This window comes from Cebus imitator, unplaced genomic scaffold, assembly GCF_001604975.1.
Source record: "Cebus imitator isolate Cc_AM_T3 unplaced genomic scaffold, Cebus_imitator-1.0 Scaffold54, whole genome shotgun sequence".
In the NCBI taxonomy this organism is placed as follows: Eukaryota; Metazoa; Chordata; class Mammalia; order Primates; family Cebidae; genus Cebus; species Cebus imitator.
In genome coordinates this window covers 3463013-3482082 of record NW_016107369.1, presented here as the reverse complement: position 1 = coordinate 3482082, position 19070 = coordinate 3463013, and the positions used below count along the sequence as shown (strand labels likewise).

Genomic DNA, 19070 nt, shown 5'->3' with positions numbered 1-19070 from the left:
CATGGAATATGTGACCCATTAGCCAACTTGATGAAGTAACTCTTTCCAAGGCTGCTGCCTGCTTTCCTTTTAGATTTGAGCAGGAGGGTGAGGAGAGGGAATGCTGAGGTGGAGGGTCTGTGAGCAGAACTCATGTGAGTGGGTGAGGGATTTAGGCAGGGGCGATGGAGTTAGTGTGAGGCCCAAATGAAAATATCTTCCCCGGTCTTCCCACTGGAGTAAGAGGGCCACTTGTTAAAACTTCCCAATAGTAATCATAACCTTTTGGAAACGCTCTGCAAATAGCAACTTTTACCATTACAAGAGCAGGATAAAGGATAGCAAGAGCATTACTTTAACACTGAAAAGAGAAGTGTGGACCACAGATGGAAGCATCTCGGTTGGTTGGCTAACCTGGTCTGGTAATGATATGCTCTTTAACTCTAGAAATACAGCATAAAGGGACAAAGCTGTTTTTTTGCTCCACTCCTTCAGTAACCATGACTAAATGCCATATTTTCCCAATTTAGTATATTCAAATCCAGGAGGGGAAAGAACGGGTGTTTTCCGATTAAGGTATTAAATTTAATTATGGAAGTCAAATTTAGTCATCCTTGTCTCAACACATTATTCATGGTAAATACAGTATTGATACATTCTCTGAGATTTTCATATATTAGGAGAGTGTTAGGTCACTCTAGTCCCTCCTACGCTTGTGCATATAATGCTGTACTTTCTTCTTTCTGTTTATATGTTTTTATCTTAGGTTCCCTCTGTTTGTCTAATTGCTCAGCAGGTATTTTGGGAGTGCCTGCTGTGTTGTCACTCCTTAAAAGCTTTTGAGAAATTCTCCTAATTATTATGTATCTCTTAATTTTCATAATAACTCAGTATTCTGACTAGAATGGCGTGTGGCAGGTAGTGATGAATGCTGTTGAGCTTGGGGCTTTGCAATTAGAACCACATATATACTGTTAAGTTTGCAGTAATAATAACATCTTCAATTGAGCCTGCTGCTGACCTTTCTAAACATAATCTCACTTAATCTATATATGAACCCTATGAGGTAGTTACTATTTCCTTAGTAAGTGGTAGAGTCAAGGTTGTAACTCAGGTACGGCTGGTTCTGGCATAGACACTCTTAACCATTCTCCTTTACAATGACTTGGATACCATGAGCTTTAATCTTAAGGTCCAGTTAGAAAGATGTATTTCCAGCCGGGCACGGTAGCTCACACCTGCAATCCCAGCACTTTGGGAGGCTGAGGCAGGTGGATCACTTGAGGCCAGGAGGTTGAGACCAGCCTGGCTAACGTGGTGAAACCCCATCTCTACTAAAAATACAAAAATTAGCTAGGCGTAGTAACACTTACCTGTAATCCCAACTACTGTGGAGGGAGGCTGAGGCAGGAGAATTGCTTGAACCTGGTGGGCAGGGGTTGCAGTGAGCCGAGATTACACCTTTGCACTCCAGCCTGGGTGAAGAAACGACACTGTCTCCAAAAAAAAAAAAAAAAAAAGTAAGATGCGTTTCCAACTTTCCCAACAATTCAGATTCCTACTTTGGCATACTTTGGGAGGCAGTTTGAGCTTTGAATTGAAATAATTTAAAATGATTTAACTAGGGTTTGATGAAAACGAAACAGGCTTGAAGATATCAGAAAGTTTTTCTTAGTTGCTCTTCAGTCTGTAACGCTATGCAAAGAAACTGTACCCAAACCTTTCTTTTTTTTTCTAGGAGCTTACACTTTAATTCCCAGTGCAGATAGAAGTGAGAGATAAAGACAGTAGAACAAATAGTAAAGTTAACTAAATAATGTAAGGGTTTGTTATCTGTAAGTCAAAGAATAAATGTGTATGGTTAGCAAGGGAAGAGAGGAAATGGGCATGGGCATTAGATGTGTCACAGAATGATGACCACTGTCAGCATATTCTCTGCTGTGAAGCAAAGTTGGGTGACTAGATATTTGTTGTAGCCTATAGGTTCTACTCAGTAGGAAGAGAAGTGCAATTGTTTGATTTTACATTTACAACATAGCCTGCAGCTGTACAATGATTGCATTGATTCTCACTGAGCTGATTCAAAATGGAGATAATACTTGTGAGAAGCTGATCAAGAAATGTAAGGGAGTCAGGAAATGGTATGGGTGATTAAGTTCATTAAGGATGTATCAGTAATTATGTCATTGTGTTCCTGTGATGCATAGAGATGGCTTGAGAAAACTGTTCTGACTGAGATGGCAGCCATGGGAAATGAGAGAAGAATCTCATCATTCTGACTTGGGAGTTGCTCATAGTGGTTCTGTGTAGAGTTATAGGTCACAAGATTATCCTTATCTTATGAAAAACTGTAGTATTGGGGGTAGGAAATGCATTATTATGAAGACAAACTTTTGAATTTGGGGGACAATTAAATCTGAGAGCGGAATATTGGGAAGCAGTAAGAACAATGCCTAAAAGTTAAGCCTCTGAGGAAGACTGCCTGGATTCCATTGCTGCTCTATTCACTGTGTGACTTTGAGCACGTCCCTAACCCACTCTGATTCCTTTTTCATCTGTAAAATGCGGATGGTGATATACCTGCCTCATGGGGTTGGGTGAGGGTTAAATGAAATAATCCTGGGATCAGACTCAGAACAGCACTTGGCACATCCACATGTTTAGTGCATTTGTTAAATTTTGTTTCTGCAAATGTCGATGGTTAATTCTGTTGCCTTGACTGTGGCTATTATCAACCAAATTATGATTACCACTTCCCTTTTGGAGCCCTTTTGTCCTACTTGGATTGTGGTGACTTCCAGCTGATTTCTCTGTCTTTATCTAATCACACGTGAAGGTTTTTTTCTCCCCAGATATTTTAATCTTGCTGTTTCCTTAATCTAGAATCCATAATAATTTCCCGCTTCCCACCATGCTAAATATAAAATCCCTTTGCCAGGGGTTCAGATCCCTTTGCCAGTGGGGTACCCCTTTCCTCATTGTTAGCCATTTCTTTCACAATTTCCCAGTTCAGTCTTTTAGCCTCAGGTTTGTGAATCGGCCACCCTCCTTTCTGCTGGACTTGCTACATGCCATCTTCCCATGATGGGCTCCTTTCTTCTCCACCATGTGCTTCACAGCCTTCACCCCTCGTTTCTGCATCTGCTCTTCCAGGATAAGTCTTCCCTGACTGGTCCTACCTAGTTGGTCTGCACTTTAACTTTGCAACCTCACGTCTTGTATTTACAGAAATGCTGCTTTGTGTTCTTTTAAATTCTGTATTTTGCTGTTCCTCTACCTAAATATTAAACTTTTCAGGGATGGGGATTTACTGAATCTTAAATTGGCAAGGCAGAGATTATATCTGTTATCTTCATCGTGGTATCCCCAGTGCCGTATACAGCGTCCAACAGTTCTTTCTATTTATTGTATAAACAACTTTTTCTCGTTGAAGACATCCTTAAAAGATCTTATTCACTCCTTGCATACACTTGCTTAGCAAATTTCCTTAAGTGAATCAAACACCTATCTCATTTTACAGAGGAAATGCTAGGATCCATTGTGGATCTGTAAATTCTTTAAACATCTTAGTAAAAACCTTGATTTAAGAATAGTAGTAGTATTTTGAAATTTCCATTATACTTTACATTAGGGAGAAAGCAAGTTTTTATTGATTTTTAAAGTGGCTCTTATTTTCTTGGCATGTAACTATTTAATATCGTGTATACACATCTTTAAAGCTATTTAGGCTGTATTTATTATGTGAGAGGTGCTGGGTAAATTTAGTTTTCCGGCATTGTAATTGGATGCCTGTAATGTTATAGAAGTGAATGTTATATGGCCAACTGAATATGTGGGTACCTTGGAGGAAACTTTAACCAGAATTTTAGTTTTCCACATTATCATTTCTTAAAAGGTTAAGCACTTTGCCCCCTTATTGTAAATTAGGGTTCTTGTGCATTTCTACTCTTTCATTCTTTCTCTTTACTCAATAGCCAAACCAGATTTCCCTGGAAGAGAACATTCTGGTCTCCCGTTACATTAACAACCCCCTGCTCATAGATGGTGAGTTGTGATTAGGCCCTTGACTAAATTGGGCCAGTTCTTTGTTAAACTTTTTAAGCTTTTCATAACCTTCTCTAATAAGTCTTTATTATACTGTTGCGAAATTCTTGACATGTGTGGCTCCAGACAGGCAGCCAGTTCCTTACCTATCTCATGGGATTTATTTAAAGGTGAAATGAGATAATATAAGAGAAAGTGCTTTATAGGTTATATAGCAGTTAATGTATGTATGAAAATTGTGCAGTAATTAATGTGTATGAAAATGGCACACATAGACATGTATATATTACAGTTATATTAATGTATATATACATTATACTGTTGTTATTAGGTACTGTATATATAACGTACTGTGTATATGGAACATTTATATAATTATTATCCTCAAAAGGCAAGGTATATGGGCAGTATATGTTTCATGTGGAGAGGAGGAATGTTCTTTCTTTCATGTTTCTTGGTTTCATTGTTTATTCTATAACAGGAAACAAATTAGGCTTTTTTGTAAATACAAATTTTTTTTTTTTTTAGATTTCAAGTTTGATGTGCGCCTCTATGTGCTCGTGACTTCCTATGATCCTCTTGTCATCTATCTCTATGAAGAAGGATTGGCTAGGTAAGACACTGTTTTGGGGCAGAAGGGTTGGGTGCATATATTAAAAGTGGACCCGTTAACAAGTTTATTAAATCAGATCATGCTATTTTCACTTGTCATTATTGCTTACAGATGCATACCACCTCCTCATCTGCTGTGCTCTATAACATCACAGCCACTATGCGTAAAAAGAACTTCAGAAATTGGTCTTATTTGTCTGTAGTCTCAATGCATGTCCACATGTAAGGTGCATAAACATCTTCCCAGCAGTGAACCAGGATCATGTGGTATTTATATGCCAGGAATTTATTTTCATCCTCATAACAGCCTTTTAGTTGATACATTTTTGCAGTTGAGGAAACAGATTTAGAGGCGAGAGAAGTGGAATGGGGATTTGAACTCATGGATCTGACTCCAGAGCTCAGGAGTCAGACTGTTTCGTGTCCATTTAGAAGTTATTGGTTTTTTTTTCCCTCAACATCCAAGTTACTTTACAGTAGTTGTACATACATTGTTCTCTCTTTGTTGAGGTGCTTTCTAAGTTTTAAGGTAATGTGACTTAGGAGATTAAGTTCAAATTGTAATATTTTGAAGTTTTGTTTCCCATAGCCACAGAATTTTACAGGTAATTGTTTTCATAAACTCTTTAAATTTTTTAAAATAAGTACGTAACTACTATGCTGTGTACTTTCCCCCAACAAAACTGAATTTTTGTATCAACCAACCAGTTTGCCCTGAAGTTCTTTTTATGCATAGTGCCTTTGATATAAAGCAGGGATGTTCAATCTTTTGGCTTCCCTGGGCCACATTGGAAGAAGAATTGTCTTGGGCCACCCATAAAATACACTAATACTAAGAATAGCCGATGAGCTTAAAAGAAATTGCAAAAACACTCATAATATTTTAAGAAAGTTTACAAATTTGCGTTGGGCCGCATTCAGAGCCATCCTGGGCTGCATGCAGCCTGCGGGCCTCACGTGGGGCAAGCTTGTTATAGAACATAGCAGTTTAGGAGGTGGTTTGCATCTGTGAGTGGTCACAACAAGCTAAAAAATCATGGTCTGCGTATGTTTCTGTGTTTTAGAAAATGCAATTGAAAGATGGGAAATACCATGGCTGAAAGATGGCTACCTGTACACAAATATTGTTGTACTTTGACAACTATTATTTTAGAATGGTCTTTTAATGATTTTAGAGACTTAGTTTTTTTTCAGATTTATCCCATGACTTGAAATCAGTGAGATACAAAAGCTTCGGACTAACCAAACCTTCTAGCCAGTGGAGCTGTGTGTTCCATTCACCTCTAGGTGGCAGTGACAGCATTTATAGGTGCGGTCGTATTCTTAACGAAGATTTTGAGTTTGAGCCCTGGGAACATTGAAGACTACGAAAACTCCCTAGATCTGGCCTCTCTGTTCCTTGAATATTGAGAAAGGGAAGAACTGAAACATCTCCCAGTTATTAGATAAAGGGCTGAACCAGGCATCTGAACATGAAGTGACTACTAGCTCTAATCAGGTTTTTATAGGAAAGAAATTGTCTGTAATGTTTATAGACACATGTGCTCTCATGCTTTGAAGTATCACTATACAAAATTAGGTATAAAAGTCTATTCCCCTGCCAGGCATGGTGGCTCCCCTCTGTAATCCTAGCACTTTGGGAGGCTGACACAGGAGGATTGCTGGAGACCAGGAGTTTAAGACCAGCTTGGTCAACATTGCGAGACCCCATCTCATGAAAAAAAGTAAATGTCTATTCCCTATATTATTTTAACAAAATGAAGGTAAAATACACTCCTAACTTCTCAGATATGCAAGATGCTGAGGAGTTTCAGCTTTATAATGTGAGACCTCTGAGCTTTCTCTGTCTTTTATAAGTTTTATCATTCTCCTTCCTCTGCTCATCCTCACCATAACTTCTCTCCTGTGTCAAGTTATAAGAAACAGATTATGTCCTGCCAAAAATTGGACTTTGGGAATAGAGAAAAGAGATCAAGGTTGTGCTTCACTGTTTCTCAAGGATATTATACCAGTATGTTTTGCTTAATATTCCAAAGATATTTTCACCTACAATAATAACAGCCCTCTCTATGGGTAAAATTTGGCATAATTTTAAGATCTTTCTGGTTCAGAGCACAGCATGAGAACAACAGTACCAAGGTTTATTATAGAATTTACTGCAAATATTCAAGTGCTTTGGCTACCGGTTGTGTGTTCGAAGTCAGAATCTATGGAATTAAGTATAACCCTTTTCTTTTGCTTCCAGCAGAAACAAAAAATTTATATATATGTTAGCCAATGGATGCTTTTTCTCAGAATAATTAGAAAAACAGCTTTTCAAAAACTCAGACCAAGTGGAACCAGAAAACAACATGAATTTTCAGGGCTTTCGTTAGGTTTACCTGAAAGTATAAATGAATATAAAAGCTTTATGGAAGCTTTACAAAAGCATGACGCGTGGCAGTATGATGCACTGTTTGCTGGAGTCCTGCGAAGGCACACTGTTCTATGCAATAATTTCAATATGCCTAAGTTTTTTTGACACAGAGTCTCACTCTGTCACCAGGCTGGAGTACAGTGGTGGCATCTCGGCTCACTGCAACCTCCGCCTCCTGGTTGAAGAGATTCTCCTGCCTTGGTCTGCCAAGTAGCTAGGACTACAAGTGTGTGCCACCATGCCCAGTGAATTTTTATATTTTTAGTAGAGACGGGGTTTCACCATGTTGGCCAGGATGGTCTCAATGTCTTGACCTCATGATCCGCTCGCCTTGGCCTCCCAAAGTGCTGGGATTACAGGTGTGAGCCACCGTGCCTAGCGGCCTAAGTTCTTGTGTCATCGCTCATTATGTATCTTGGCATTCACTTGCTTCATTGTAATCCTCAGAGTCTGTTCAACTGTGTCGACAGTCTGTAGCATCTCCAGATCTGCAGCTTTTATTAATCTTGGGCCACATGTATTTTATGTAGACATAACTGAAGACATTCAGTTTGGGATGAGATCACTGGGTTATGTTGAGGCTCAACAAGAAAAACCATAATCTTCCCTAAAGAGAACAGGAGGCAAATACAATTCATTTCCTTCTTAGAATGAATTCTCTTATACCCTATTGCTTTTGTTTTGGACCTCAAATTAATGCTAGGTGACAGAAAGATTAAATTCATTACATAAGACAGTTTTATGAAATAAGTTATTTTGTGAAAACCCTAGTTTCTTTATAGATTAGTGTTTTCAGTTGTCCTTAACTGTTTTATTAACATAAGATGTGGGAGAACCCTGTTTTCTTATGTGTGGGTAAAATATTGAAGATGTGTTAAAATTCTCCCCCTGGTATTTGGGTACAGCTTTTTGTGATTCTCACAGTAGCCCTCAAAGGTCCCCTGTGCTTTTGAATTTTACTCGCATGTTGCTGTTTTGCGCCACCAGGGGACAGTCAGTTTCCACAGAGGGGTGCTCCAAAATGGTGTAGATTCTTTTTCCTGTCAGAGGTGGAATCCAAAAAGATTTTGTCCTGGATTTTATAGCTTTAGGTGGATCCAGTATTGGGTTTAGATGATTTGACAGAGCCCTTTCTGAGATGAAGCTAATAGCCAGATTTTTACTGAAACAGGAAAAAATGAAAAGTTCAAAAAAAATGAGAACAAAATGGAGTTAAAAACCAAATATGTTGCCAGAGACCCAAAGATAGGCAGCTCTAGCAACTTGTGGCGGCGGGGGGAGATGTGAGTACCCATCCAGGGAGCTGAGTTCCACCCATGCGGCAGAGGCGGGAGGAGAGGACTCTGGGAAGGTCCCGGTTGGAACAGCTTTTTTTCTGCCTCAGCCATATTATTCAGTGGAAACTCAGAAAAGACCCCAAAGCATTTGTACTGCCTTTCTCTTTCTCCCCACCCCCAGTTCCTTCTTCAGTAGCCTTCCTTGCTAATTAACACTGGCTCCGCAGGGATATTTACCTTTTCTCTGCTGGATTCCTGTGGTTTTGAAAGAATTCAGGTACTTGCTGGTTGCCAAGGAATTCAGATTACCTCACAGGCTGCACACAGTCCAGAATCTGCCACAGCAGCAAGTAGGGGGAAGAGACACCAACAAGGGGGAGAAAACCCTTTTCAGTGCTCATTGTCACCCTCCCTGGCAGGCCCTTGCTGTTTGTGAAGTTTGAGTCATTTCTGGCTCTAAAGACAAGGGATCAGGCTGGTAATCCCCTCCCAGACGGCTCTGTAGGGCGCTGCCTAGTCACTGCAGCGCTTTGGCAGTCTCCCGGCTGCAGCTGGTTGACAGCAGATCAGAGAGCCCTTGGGCCTCTTGTTCTCTTCCATAAGATTTTTCTGGGTCAGGCCAGGATGAAACCCAGTGGCTCCTGGCAAGGCTGCCTGAGGTGCTGTCTCTTCGTCATCCAGGCTTCCCTGGCTCAAAGTTCCTACACCTGTTGAAGGATAACTAATGTGCCACAGCGAGGGTCTCCTCGGGGCTGGTCTTCTCTTTTCTTTGTACATTTGTAGTGAATATTTGTCAGAAAATATAACTACCAAAGAGGGTATTAAACTTCTACATCTAAACTGCCTAAGACTATGACCATAAGAAGACATGGTATCAGGAAAAAGTTTTTAAGAAGCCAGCGGGACAGAAAAAAAAAAAATGAATATGGGGGGTCATATTCTTAGAAGAACAAATTAGTTTCTGAATAGGGGAAGAGAGTTTAAAAGATCGCACTAACTCTCTGTGCTTTCCTTCTTGTTTTGGTTCCATATTGGTAAAGATCTTGGAGCAAGCAATTCCAGTGCAGTTTCAGTTCATGTTTACCAAGTCCCTACCATATGCTGAACATTGAAATCTTTTCTTCACACAGACATTCAGACTTTTAGACAAATTATTACCATTGTCTTGATTCTCAGTGAGAAACATTCGAAAACAAAAAAGGAAATGTAACTTATGGTTTAAAAAATTTATTGTCAAAATATACTGTCAATATAGACAATTCGTATTTGTTTTCAGTGTGGCTAAAAAGGTGGAGGGGCAACGTCAAATAGTTCTATATTCATTAATCTAGGCTATGAAATAGTACCTAGGGTTGGCTGGGCGTGGTGGCTCACGCCTGTATTCCCAACACTTTGGGAGGCTGAGGCGGGTGGATCATGAGGTCAAGAGATCGGGACCATCCTGACCAACATGGTGAAACCCCATCTCTACTACAAATACAAAAATTAGCTGGGCATGGTGGTGCACACCTGTAATCCTAGCTACTTGGGAGGCTGAGGCAGGAGAATCACTTGAACCTGGCAGGCAGAGATTGTAGTGAGCCGAGATTGCGCCACTGCACTCCAGCCTGGCGACAGAGTGAGACTTTGTCTCAAAAAAAAAAAAAAAAAATAGTACCTAGGGTTTCAAATTTAGCAAAGAAAGAAGGAACTCTTCCACCTTTTCTTAGTTTGAAAGTCAAGGCCTGAATGGTCTGTCGTGAGAACTCTCCTAAATCTTGATCTCATTCAGAGGGAGATTCAAGACTCAATCATGTAAATTTTGGCCTTCATTAGGATAAGTGCAGTCATGTAGTCGTGTGCAGCATAACAGTGGGTCAAAGAAGGACCACATAGACTATGGTAATCCCATAAGATTGTAATGGAGCTGAAAAATTTCGTTGCCTAGTGACATTGTAACATCATAACACAATGTATTACTTTTTCTATTTTTAGATACACAAATACTTACCATTGTGTTTCAGTTGCCTACACTATTCAGTATAGTACAATGCTGTACCGGTTTGTAGCCTAGGAGCAAGAGGCTATACTATATAGGGGTATAGTGGGCCATACTATCCAGGTTTGTGTCAGTGCACTCTGTGATGTTCACACAACAATGAAATTGGCCTATCAAAATGCATTCCTCAGTACATAACCCCATTGTTAAGTGACAAATGGTTGTATGTGCAAAGTTGGTCCTGGGGTACCTAGTAAAAAAAAAGTCCCCTTTAGGTTGTTAATAGACAAATTGCGTTGAAACGTCAGATGTAAAGAAGATGAAATTTGATAATACGTGGTGGTCTAAATCAAAGGTCACAAACAGAAATGCTCACAAGTACATTCACTGAAGCAAGAGTAGAGACGAGAATGGAGAGTACATGTCCATCTAAAGCATTTCCTATTTAGTGCCAGTGATTAATACTGGTATTGCCAGACCTGGTTTTTTAAGTGAGGCTTGAACATGTAGATTTTTAATGCGAAACAAACCGCTTTTTTTAGACTTTTTATTTTGAAACCATTTTGAACTTACAGAGTTTAAAAGCTGTAAGAATTGTATGAAAATGGTCTTTTACTCTTTGTCTAGAGATCTCATTCCAATTCTGCCAATTGTCCTAATAATTTTTTTTAAATTACAGAGGGATCCAATCAAGGATCACATTATGTTTAGCTGTCAGGCCTCTTTAGTCTCTTTCAGTCTGAAACAGTTCCTTAGTCTTTCCTTGACTTCTGTGACCTCAACATTTTTGAAGCTGACAGCCGATCGTTTTGTGGATTGTCCCTCAATGTGGGCTTGTCTGATGTTTTCTCATGAAGAGACCTAGGTAATGCATTTGGGGCCAGAATACCACAAAAGTGATACTAATTCTTCTCATTGCATTATATCTGATGGCACATGCTAGTCATTTAGTGGTGTTTGACCACTTGTTTTAGGTTGTATCTATTAGATTCTTCCACTGTAAATTTATATTGTCTTACCCTTTGTAATTAGTAAGTATTTTAAAAGGAGATACTTTAAATCATGTAAAATTTCATTCTTCATCTCATTTCTCATTTTTAATAAAAATCTATTGCTTTTTCTTGCTTTAATGAATTATTGCTATAAGAGCTGCCAAATGCTGATTTTCTAATTCTGTTATAACTTTTATTTTTTAGCATTTTTTCTATAAGAACTTTCTCTTCTCATTTATTTATTCATCTGTTTATTTATACCAATACAGACTGAAGCATTCCTATTATATTTAATGGGTTATAATTCTTTACTATCACGATTTATTTTGATGTGCAAATTGTCCCAGATTTGGCCAACAGGAGCTCTCTCAAGCTGGCTTTGTGTCCTTTTGACATGTCTTCATCATTCTTCGAGCACAAGATGTTTCAGGCTCATCTTGTTCTTTCTGTATTCTGGCCCTGGAATCAACCATGTCTCCAAGGAGCACTGGTTGCTTTTTTGTGGAGTATGGTATTTAGAAATCAGTATCTGGGTGCTAGATATCCTCATTGTTCTGGAGCATCTCTGCTTCAGATCCTGGCAGTGAACAGACTTAGGAAATTATATATATGTATATATGTATATACACACATGTACACCTGTATTTCTATATCTGTCTCTGTGTTGAAAAGCGGAAGTTCATACAGGTACCCACAATTCTGGTTCAAAACTACAGAGTTCCTTCTCGTTTTTCACTTTTCATATTTTAAAATCTCTTCTCCAACAGCAGGAAATCTGGCTCCTGATATCTTTAACATATTTATTTATTTGCTCAATTCCTTTGTATGTAGCCAGTTTCCTGACCCTACTGGGCCACTGTCCCACTCAGATGCCCTTTTTGTATGGATTTAGACCCCGATTAGGTGGCCACCCTGCTTAGAAAACCTCCATCTGCTTCTGGCTGACTTACCATCCTACTCACCATCTTTCTTTTTTTGTTTTTCTTTTTTGTTACTCATCATCTTCCTCATGTGGGCCCTGGCTACCACTGGGCTGCAAGAAGGAAGGTCTGATTTTTATACGTTGTTCAGGTAATTGAAGTTTAAAAGAAAAAATAAAAAAGCTTTTGTAGGTTAATCAGAACTTGACCAGTAGGTTAGATTCAAGACTAGTGTGACCTCTGGTCTAGACAATAAAGGAGAAAATAGTTATCAGATGATGATGATGGCTTATTTAATATGGATTTCAGTGTGAGCTATATGCTCGTACTGGGGTAGGAGGAAAGATGAGCGCACACACCTTTTCTCTACGTAGTGTATGTTCCCCACTAGACTAAGGGAGATATGGGGTGGAGCACTTTCACCCACCAGGGGAACTTTTCCTTGAAGCTTTTTTGTTTTACTTTAATTTTTGCTTCCTTCTGCTTCTTACACTCAATTTAGAATTCCACACATTGATATTAGTAATCTTATCCTTGCTGGGGTTCAGAATAAAATGCCCCAGTGAAAAGGAAGATTAGGAAGAAGAAACATTACTTTTTTTTTTTTTAGATGTGCAGCCCTCTTGAATAAAAGAGTATAGGAATGACAAATGTGTTGGCACCAGATTCCAACTCACCACAGACTTTTGTCAGGCTTTTCATGTTGACCGAGTTAGATCAGGTACTTGTAGTAGCTACAAGAGATAAAAAGCCTCTTTTTCTGAGGCAGAAGCTTTCCCTGCCTTCTAACTCATTATTCTTTGTGGGGAGAGGATTGCAGGAGGGATGTTACCTTGAGATAATGTCTGGCTGAGGCAGGCAGCCTCTGTGGAGGCAGCATGGGCCCCCTTCGTATCTCACAAGAATTCAGAGAATGACTGTCTTCCTCTTGCTTGGACAATCTGTCGGAGGAAGATTGTGATGCATAGGCAAGGGTTTACTCACCAGGGCACTGGGGTATGACATGGCCAGAAGTTAAGTGATAACTACTGGAAGTTTCTAGAAAATCTGGGGTCCTTCTCAAGCATAGATGTAATGCTCATCAAACTATTGTCTTTTAGTCTGGTCATCATTTTCTCTTTGTCCACATCCTTTTTCCTAGCCCCATGTTTGTTTTTTTCTCTTTTTTGGGTTTGGGTTTTTTTTTTTTTTCTTCTTTTCACTTTTCTTTCTTTGGCTCTTGTATATTCCTGGTACAGGGAATTAGGGAGTGGAGATAGTGGGTGGGTGAGAAGAAACAGAGAAGAGGAAAATTTTTAAATGCTGACCTTTAATGTGGTAAAAATTCATGTTGACTTCATAGTCTGAGTAAGCATATGTAAATAATTTGTTAATCATATGAAAATAAACTTGTGGCCTTCTTTTTTATTTTCACACACTTGGATCTGCCTCTTGGGAAAACCACTGTAGTGAAGGGTGATATGGTTACAATGGTATGTAAACAGGGGTTGATATTTACCATAACCATTCGCCTTGAGTGTCCTTTTGTTGATATTGAGCATCACTGGAAAGTTTTCTCTTTCCCTGGTTACTTCCTTCAGAGGCACATATATTTTATACTTTGGTCTTCTTTTGACAATGGTCCAGGATATCAAATTGCTACCCTGTTTTCGGTGGGATCCATGTTTAATTCCTCTTTCTTTTGCCTTCATTCCAGATTCAGGACTAAGTCTCTTGCACTGTGCCCATATTTTTTGCTGTTTTGCTTTGTCTGCTGTTCATGCTGTCATTATTTATTCTTTTTAAATGAGTATTACGGCTCAGTTCTAGTTTATGGATGTGAGCTCTAAGCCTATATATAGCTGTGCTGTCCGTTTTTCTTTCTGCTTAAGTATTTTTTTTTCCTTGAATGCTATAGTACCAGGCACTGTGTGGGCCCTCAGTAGGTGTTTCTGTTGCCCAGGCTGGAGTGTAGTGGTGTGATCACAGCTCACTGCAGCTTCTGTCTCCTGGGCTCAAACAATCTTCCTGCCTTAGCCTCCCAAGTAGCTGGGACTATAGGCACACACCACCATGCCTGCTTAACTTTTTAATTTTTTGAAGAGAGAGGGTCTTGCTATGTTGCCTATGCTGGTCTCAAACTCCTGGGCTCAAGCAATTTTCCTGCCTCAATTTCCCAAAGTGCTGAGATTACAGGCATGAGCCACCATGCCCAGCCAGTTGCTATTTCTTGTCCAGTGAATGCCCCGTCTTTCACAGTCTCCTACACACAGTTTCCCACGTTGTAAATAGCTGTATTTTTAATTTTTGTTCTTCCTGTTGGTGTAATGTTCTATATAAGAGAAGCAGCGTCTTGTTGTGATTAAGTATGGGTTTTGGAGTTGGTGTGATCTTGAACAAGTTACTTAATAGGTCACATTTAGTTTTTGCATCTATTTTTCAACTTGGAGACAATATTATCTACTTCATAGGGTTGCTTTAAGAATTGAATTAAGTGTGACATTATAAAACATTTAGCATGGAAGTTAGTTAAGTAAGCACTCAGTATTTGTTAGATAATGATGTTCCCCTACTTTATTATTATCTCGTTGATCCTCTGTTCCAGCCTGTATTTCCTTGAAACTCTGTTCCTGGCATTTAACCTGTTTCCCTTCTATCAGGTTTGCAACTGTGCGATATGATCAAGGAGCCAAGAACATTCGGAATCAGTTCATGCATCTGACAAACTACAGTGTGAACAAGAAGAGTGGAGACTACGTCAGGTACTGGCTGTGTCTGAGCCAGATGTCAGAGGTGCCAGTCTCAGATGTGGGTGTTGTAGACGTGGAAGGGTAGTATGTGGCACTGGAGGATAACTTTACATTAATGTCCATGTAACATTTATGCAAAGCTGTCAGTCATATAGTGTTGAGGCATATCTCCTGCTGCTTCTCCATTGCCTCCCCAGTTAACGGTGTCACCTTTCTCTATCAAAATATGCCTTCACAAGTTTTTCTTCCTCATTGTCTTCCCTCACTTGACTTAGGGATGGGAATTTAATGGGCCTATGGAACATTTTAGTACTTAAGAAATGAGGTCATTTCAGTGCTTGGCAAACCTGTCAATAGCTTAAAAATGTCTGTACCCTGTGACCCTGCCACCCCTCCCTCAATTCCATATCTAGGAACTTATCTTAAGAAATAAAAGATGTACATGCAGGATCAGTGATAAGAATGTTCACTGTTGTATATTTGTAGGTGGAAAAAGCAGGTTACCAGAAGATAGCACGTGCAACTTAATTTCTTGCTTGAATATATGAGATATCTAAAGCTGCTTATTTTTGCTGAGGGCGTAGGGAAAAAAAGACCAGAATTAATCCCGAAGTGTTAACTTAGCTTAACCATAGTGGGTAGGATTGTGAGTGGGTGATTTTTATTTTCTTCTCTGTACTATTATGTATTTTCTGAATTTTTCTAAAATAAATACTAGAAATCAAGAAAAAATAAAGGAAAAAATTAAAGAAAGAAATGAGGCCATCCCAGAAAAGGATTCAGTAGAAGGGAGTACCAGCCCAGTTGTGTGGAAATACTCTTTTTGCTCTGTTTTCTTTCATCCCAATAATTTTGCCAGAAAGTGGAAAAGTGGAAAAGAAACCCAAACGGTTACTATCTACTCCGACTAAAAATAGGTTCCTACCAGGTCCAAGGAAAGAAAGAAAGGAATCTGGAAGTGATAGAATAGTTACTGGTTACTGAAGCTATATAGCTTTCATCAAATATCCTGTGAGCAGCGTTCGAACTGATTGAAGAGATCATACCTTCATTGTGAAAGATGAGGAAAGGCACAACTGGTGGAGAGTGGGATGGTGGTAGGGAGTGAGGGGACAGCTGCAAAACACGGGTTCCAGATTGCAGGGCTCTTCCAGCATTCATGGGAGGCTGTGCCATTTGCCATTCTGCTGCCATAGCAGTAGTGTACCTCCTCACTCTTTACTGTCACTCCAGTGCACTCTCCCTTCAGTGATACCTCAGAAAATATCAAGAAAAGCTGTATCTACTTCCAAAAAGGAGGGAGCCTTCTTCAGATGCCAAAGCAAGTCTATGTGGGGTTAGTTCATTAGCATGCTGCACTAGATTAGCTCACTCACCCATCCCAACTCAGTTCTGTTCTGAAAATGGTGTCAGAGGTTGTTTTGTGGACTCAGGTGACATTCACCACAAAGGTTAGGTCTCTGTCCCCAAACATTTCTGTTAATTTATTGTAACCATTCTTAGATTTGTTTACCTTCCTTCACACATTGCTTCCACCCTTTCTTGATGCTTAATTGTTTAGTTAAGAAAGAATTTGTCTTCCTCTTCTCCACCCTCTTGAAAAAAGGCAAACTATTGCATTTTCATTTCCATTGAAGAAATGGGTATGAAGGGATACATGACAGAAAGGACCAAGTAAAAGTAAGTGGAAGTCAGCAAAATAAATTAAAAAAAAAAACTTGATAAGAAGACTGCAGAGAATCTTGTTATTATAGCAAGCCTAGTTACATTATGTGACTTTGATTCATTAATTTGTTTTAGTTGTGATGATCCGGAAGTGGAGGATTATGGAAACAAATGGAGTATGAGTGCTATGCTTAGGTACCTGAAACAAGAAGGCCGAGATACAACCGGTGAGCACTGGGCCTTTTTCCTTCTTGACTTCTCTTCTTTGGGTAACTTTATCATTGTCTCTTGCCAGGAATCATTTTCTCTTACTTTGATAGTGTTGCGGAGATGGGATGATTGTCTTTGGTGTTACTCTTTCCTGCAGTTGATAAGCTGGGGAACAGGTTTTCCATTACCCCCCAAATCCCTGTTGTAATGTTTCTGGTCCGAAAGGCATAACTTTCTCCTTTAATCCTTAGTGAATTTACCCTTCTTGAATGTTGAACTGCTGACTAAAATACTGTCAGCTTTTTATATAACAAATTGCTTGTCTTCATATTGGCCCCAAGTTTTGAGTTTTCTAAGTTAATCTCTCTCATTCATGTTGCTGCCTTGGAGAATGGGCACTGTTTGAGCACAGGGCTTCAGATCAAAATGGACACAACTGCTGAGCCTTGAGCGGAATGGGAAACTGCGTGCCAAAAGAGACTGTCTCCATTCACAAGGGAAAGGGTCATAGGGGAAGTGTGAGAAGGGAAGTGAGGCTCCTTTTCCATTGTATGTCCGTCTTTTGTCATGAGAGGCCACCTGAGGGTATCCCTTGGCACCTATTCTTGACTGTGCTGATCTGTTTACAGATATGCCTGCCTCCATCGCACCCATTCAGAAGTCTGCCATATAGAGACTTTTTTGAATGTGCACACATGCTTTTATAATTATATTGTTATCTGGAATCCAGTTCCTGCTAATCCATGTATTTTGGTATTGAGTCTGAAATTAAAATTTTTTTTTTTCAGCATTGATGGCCCATGTGGAAGACCTGATCATTAAGACTATAATCTCTGCTGAACTAGCTATTGCTACTGCCTGTAAAACCTTTGTTCCTCATCGCAGCAGTTGTTTTGGTAAGGAAACTCAAGAAGCTTAACATGTTTTATGAAGAGTGTCTTGGGAAGTTGGATGGGATTCTGGGGTAGAGAGGCTTAGTGATTCTATAGCAGTAAGGGTATATGATGGACTTCGTTTCTTTCTAAGCTCATGTAGCATATGAAGAGCCTACTAAGAGGCCAATAGTGAGCTTGGTCGGAAGTCCCCTGAGGAATAACTAGCTTTCTGTGGGAAGCAGGGATTGGAACGAAAGTGTTGGTCTTTCTGTCAGAATGTAGTCAGAAAAAAGTCTGCAACGGACTGTACAGGAATCCAACTCTAACAAATATATTCCAGAGCTCCTTGGCAGCCAGACTGGGAACAGTTCCAAGAAGCTCTGGCTGGTACCAGTATGTGCTTTCTCCCATTTTCCGATGACTCCTCCTTTTTGTTTGAATCTTTTTTTCTAGTGGGTTCCTCCCCCTCCTCTCTTTCTCCCCATCCTCTTCCACTTTCTTTTCTTTCTCTTCCTCTTCTCCTCTTCTTCTACTCCACCTCCAACTCCCTGGCTGCACAGAGTAGGAATAAACAGTTCAGTTCACAACTACTGGATCAAGAGATGTTACCTACTGACCTACTAGCTGTGATGGTAGCACTGAGGGTGCCTGTGGACGTTGCTTCCTCTGTGGAAATGAACGGGTTTGTGATTGCCAGTGTGAATGTCTTTAAAGTCACATAGGCTTTTGGCAGTGTTAGGCAGTCAAATACACTGGGGTCTTTGATGGGGAAGATGATTAAAGTGTGGTGTGGAGTAATACAGGTGGTAAGGATATATGAGACTCATGGCTTGCTTAGAAGGCAGGATAACAGGGAAATAAAGAACATGGGTTTTAGAGCCTGACAGCCTTAGTTTGTAACCATGTATATCCCTGTCTAGTTTTGTGATTTTCAGCAAGTTACTCTAATCCTGTTTCCTCAACTATAAAAGGGCAGTAATGATGGTGTCTACCTCCTGAGAATACCATGAAGATCAAATGAGATGATGCATACCATGCACTTGACACAGTGTCTGGCCTTTACATTGTACTCAATAAAAATTATTTTTTATTTTTATAATTAGACATTATAATTCTTGATCTTTTTAACAGATTATCATAACAGCCTATATTTGAGGGGCACTAAACAAAGCGAATTGTTGAGATTGAATAGAAGATGGTAGATAAATCAGGACCTAAAATTATATGGGAAAAAAAGAGGTTGCAATGTGTTTTTTAAAATCCATATCTTATCATGTCTTCTAAAATCCTTAAGGGGTTCCCTAGGCTTAAATTGTATAATAGAAACTTGATGTGACCTGAAAGGCTTCTAAGGTAACTCAGGTAATTCTTCT

The 19070-nt window shown here is 39.6% G+C and overlaps 1 protein-coding gene across 21 annotated transcripts in view; it reads left to right on the top strand.

The window, feature by feature from the left end:
• The window catches only part of TTLL5 (tubulin tyrosine ligase like 5), a 286353-nt gene that overhangs the window by 35605 nt on the left and 231678 nt on the right, over positions 1–19070 (top strand). For all 21 annotated transcript variants that reach the window (XR_005200287.1, XR_005200288.1, XR_005200289.1 and 18 more), the window contains exons 8-12: positions 3954–4023; positions 4552–4636; positions 14858–14959; positions 16748–16839; positions 17611–17718. Coding sequence is in view for 17 of the 21 variants with exons in the window: in XM_037738524.1 (XP_037594452.1) it covers positions 3954–4023; positions 4552–4636; positions 14858–14959; positions 16748–16839; positions 17611–17718 (457 nt within the window). In the remaining 4 variants the exon portion in view is untranslated. The remainder of the gene's footprint in view (positions 1–3953; positions 4024–4551; positions 4637–14857; positions 14960–16747; positions 16840–17610; positions 17719–19070) is intronic.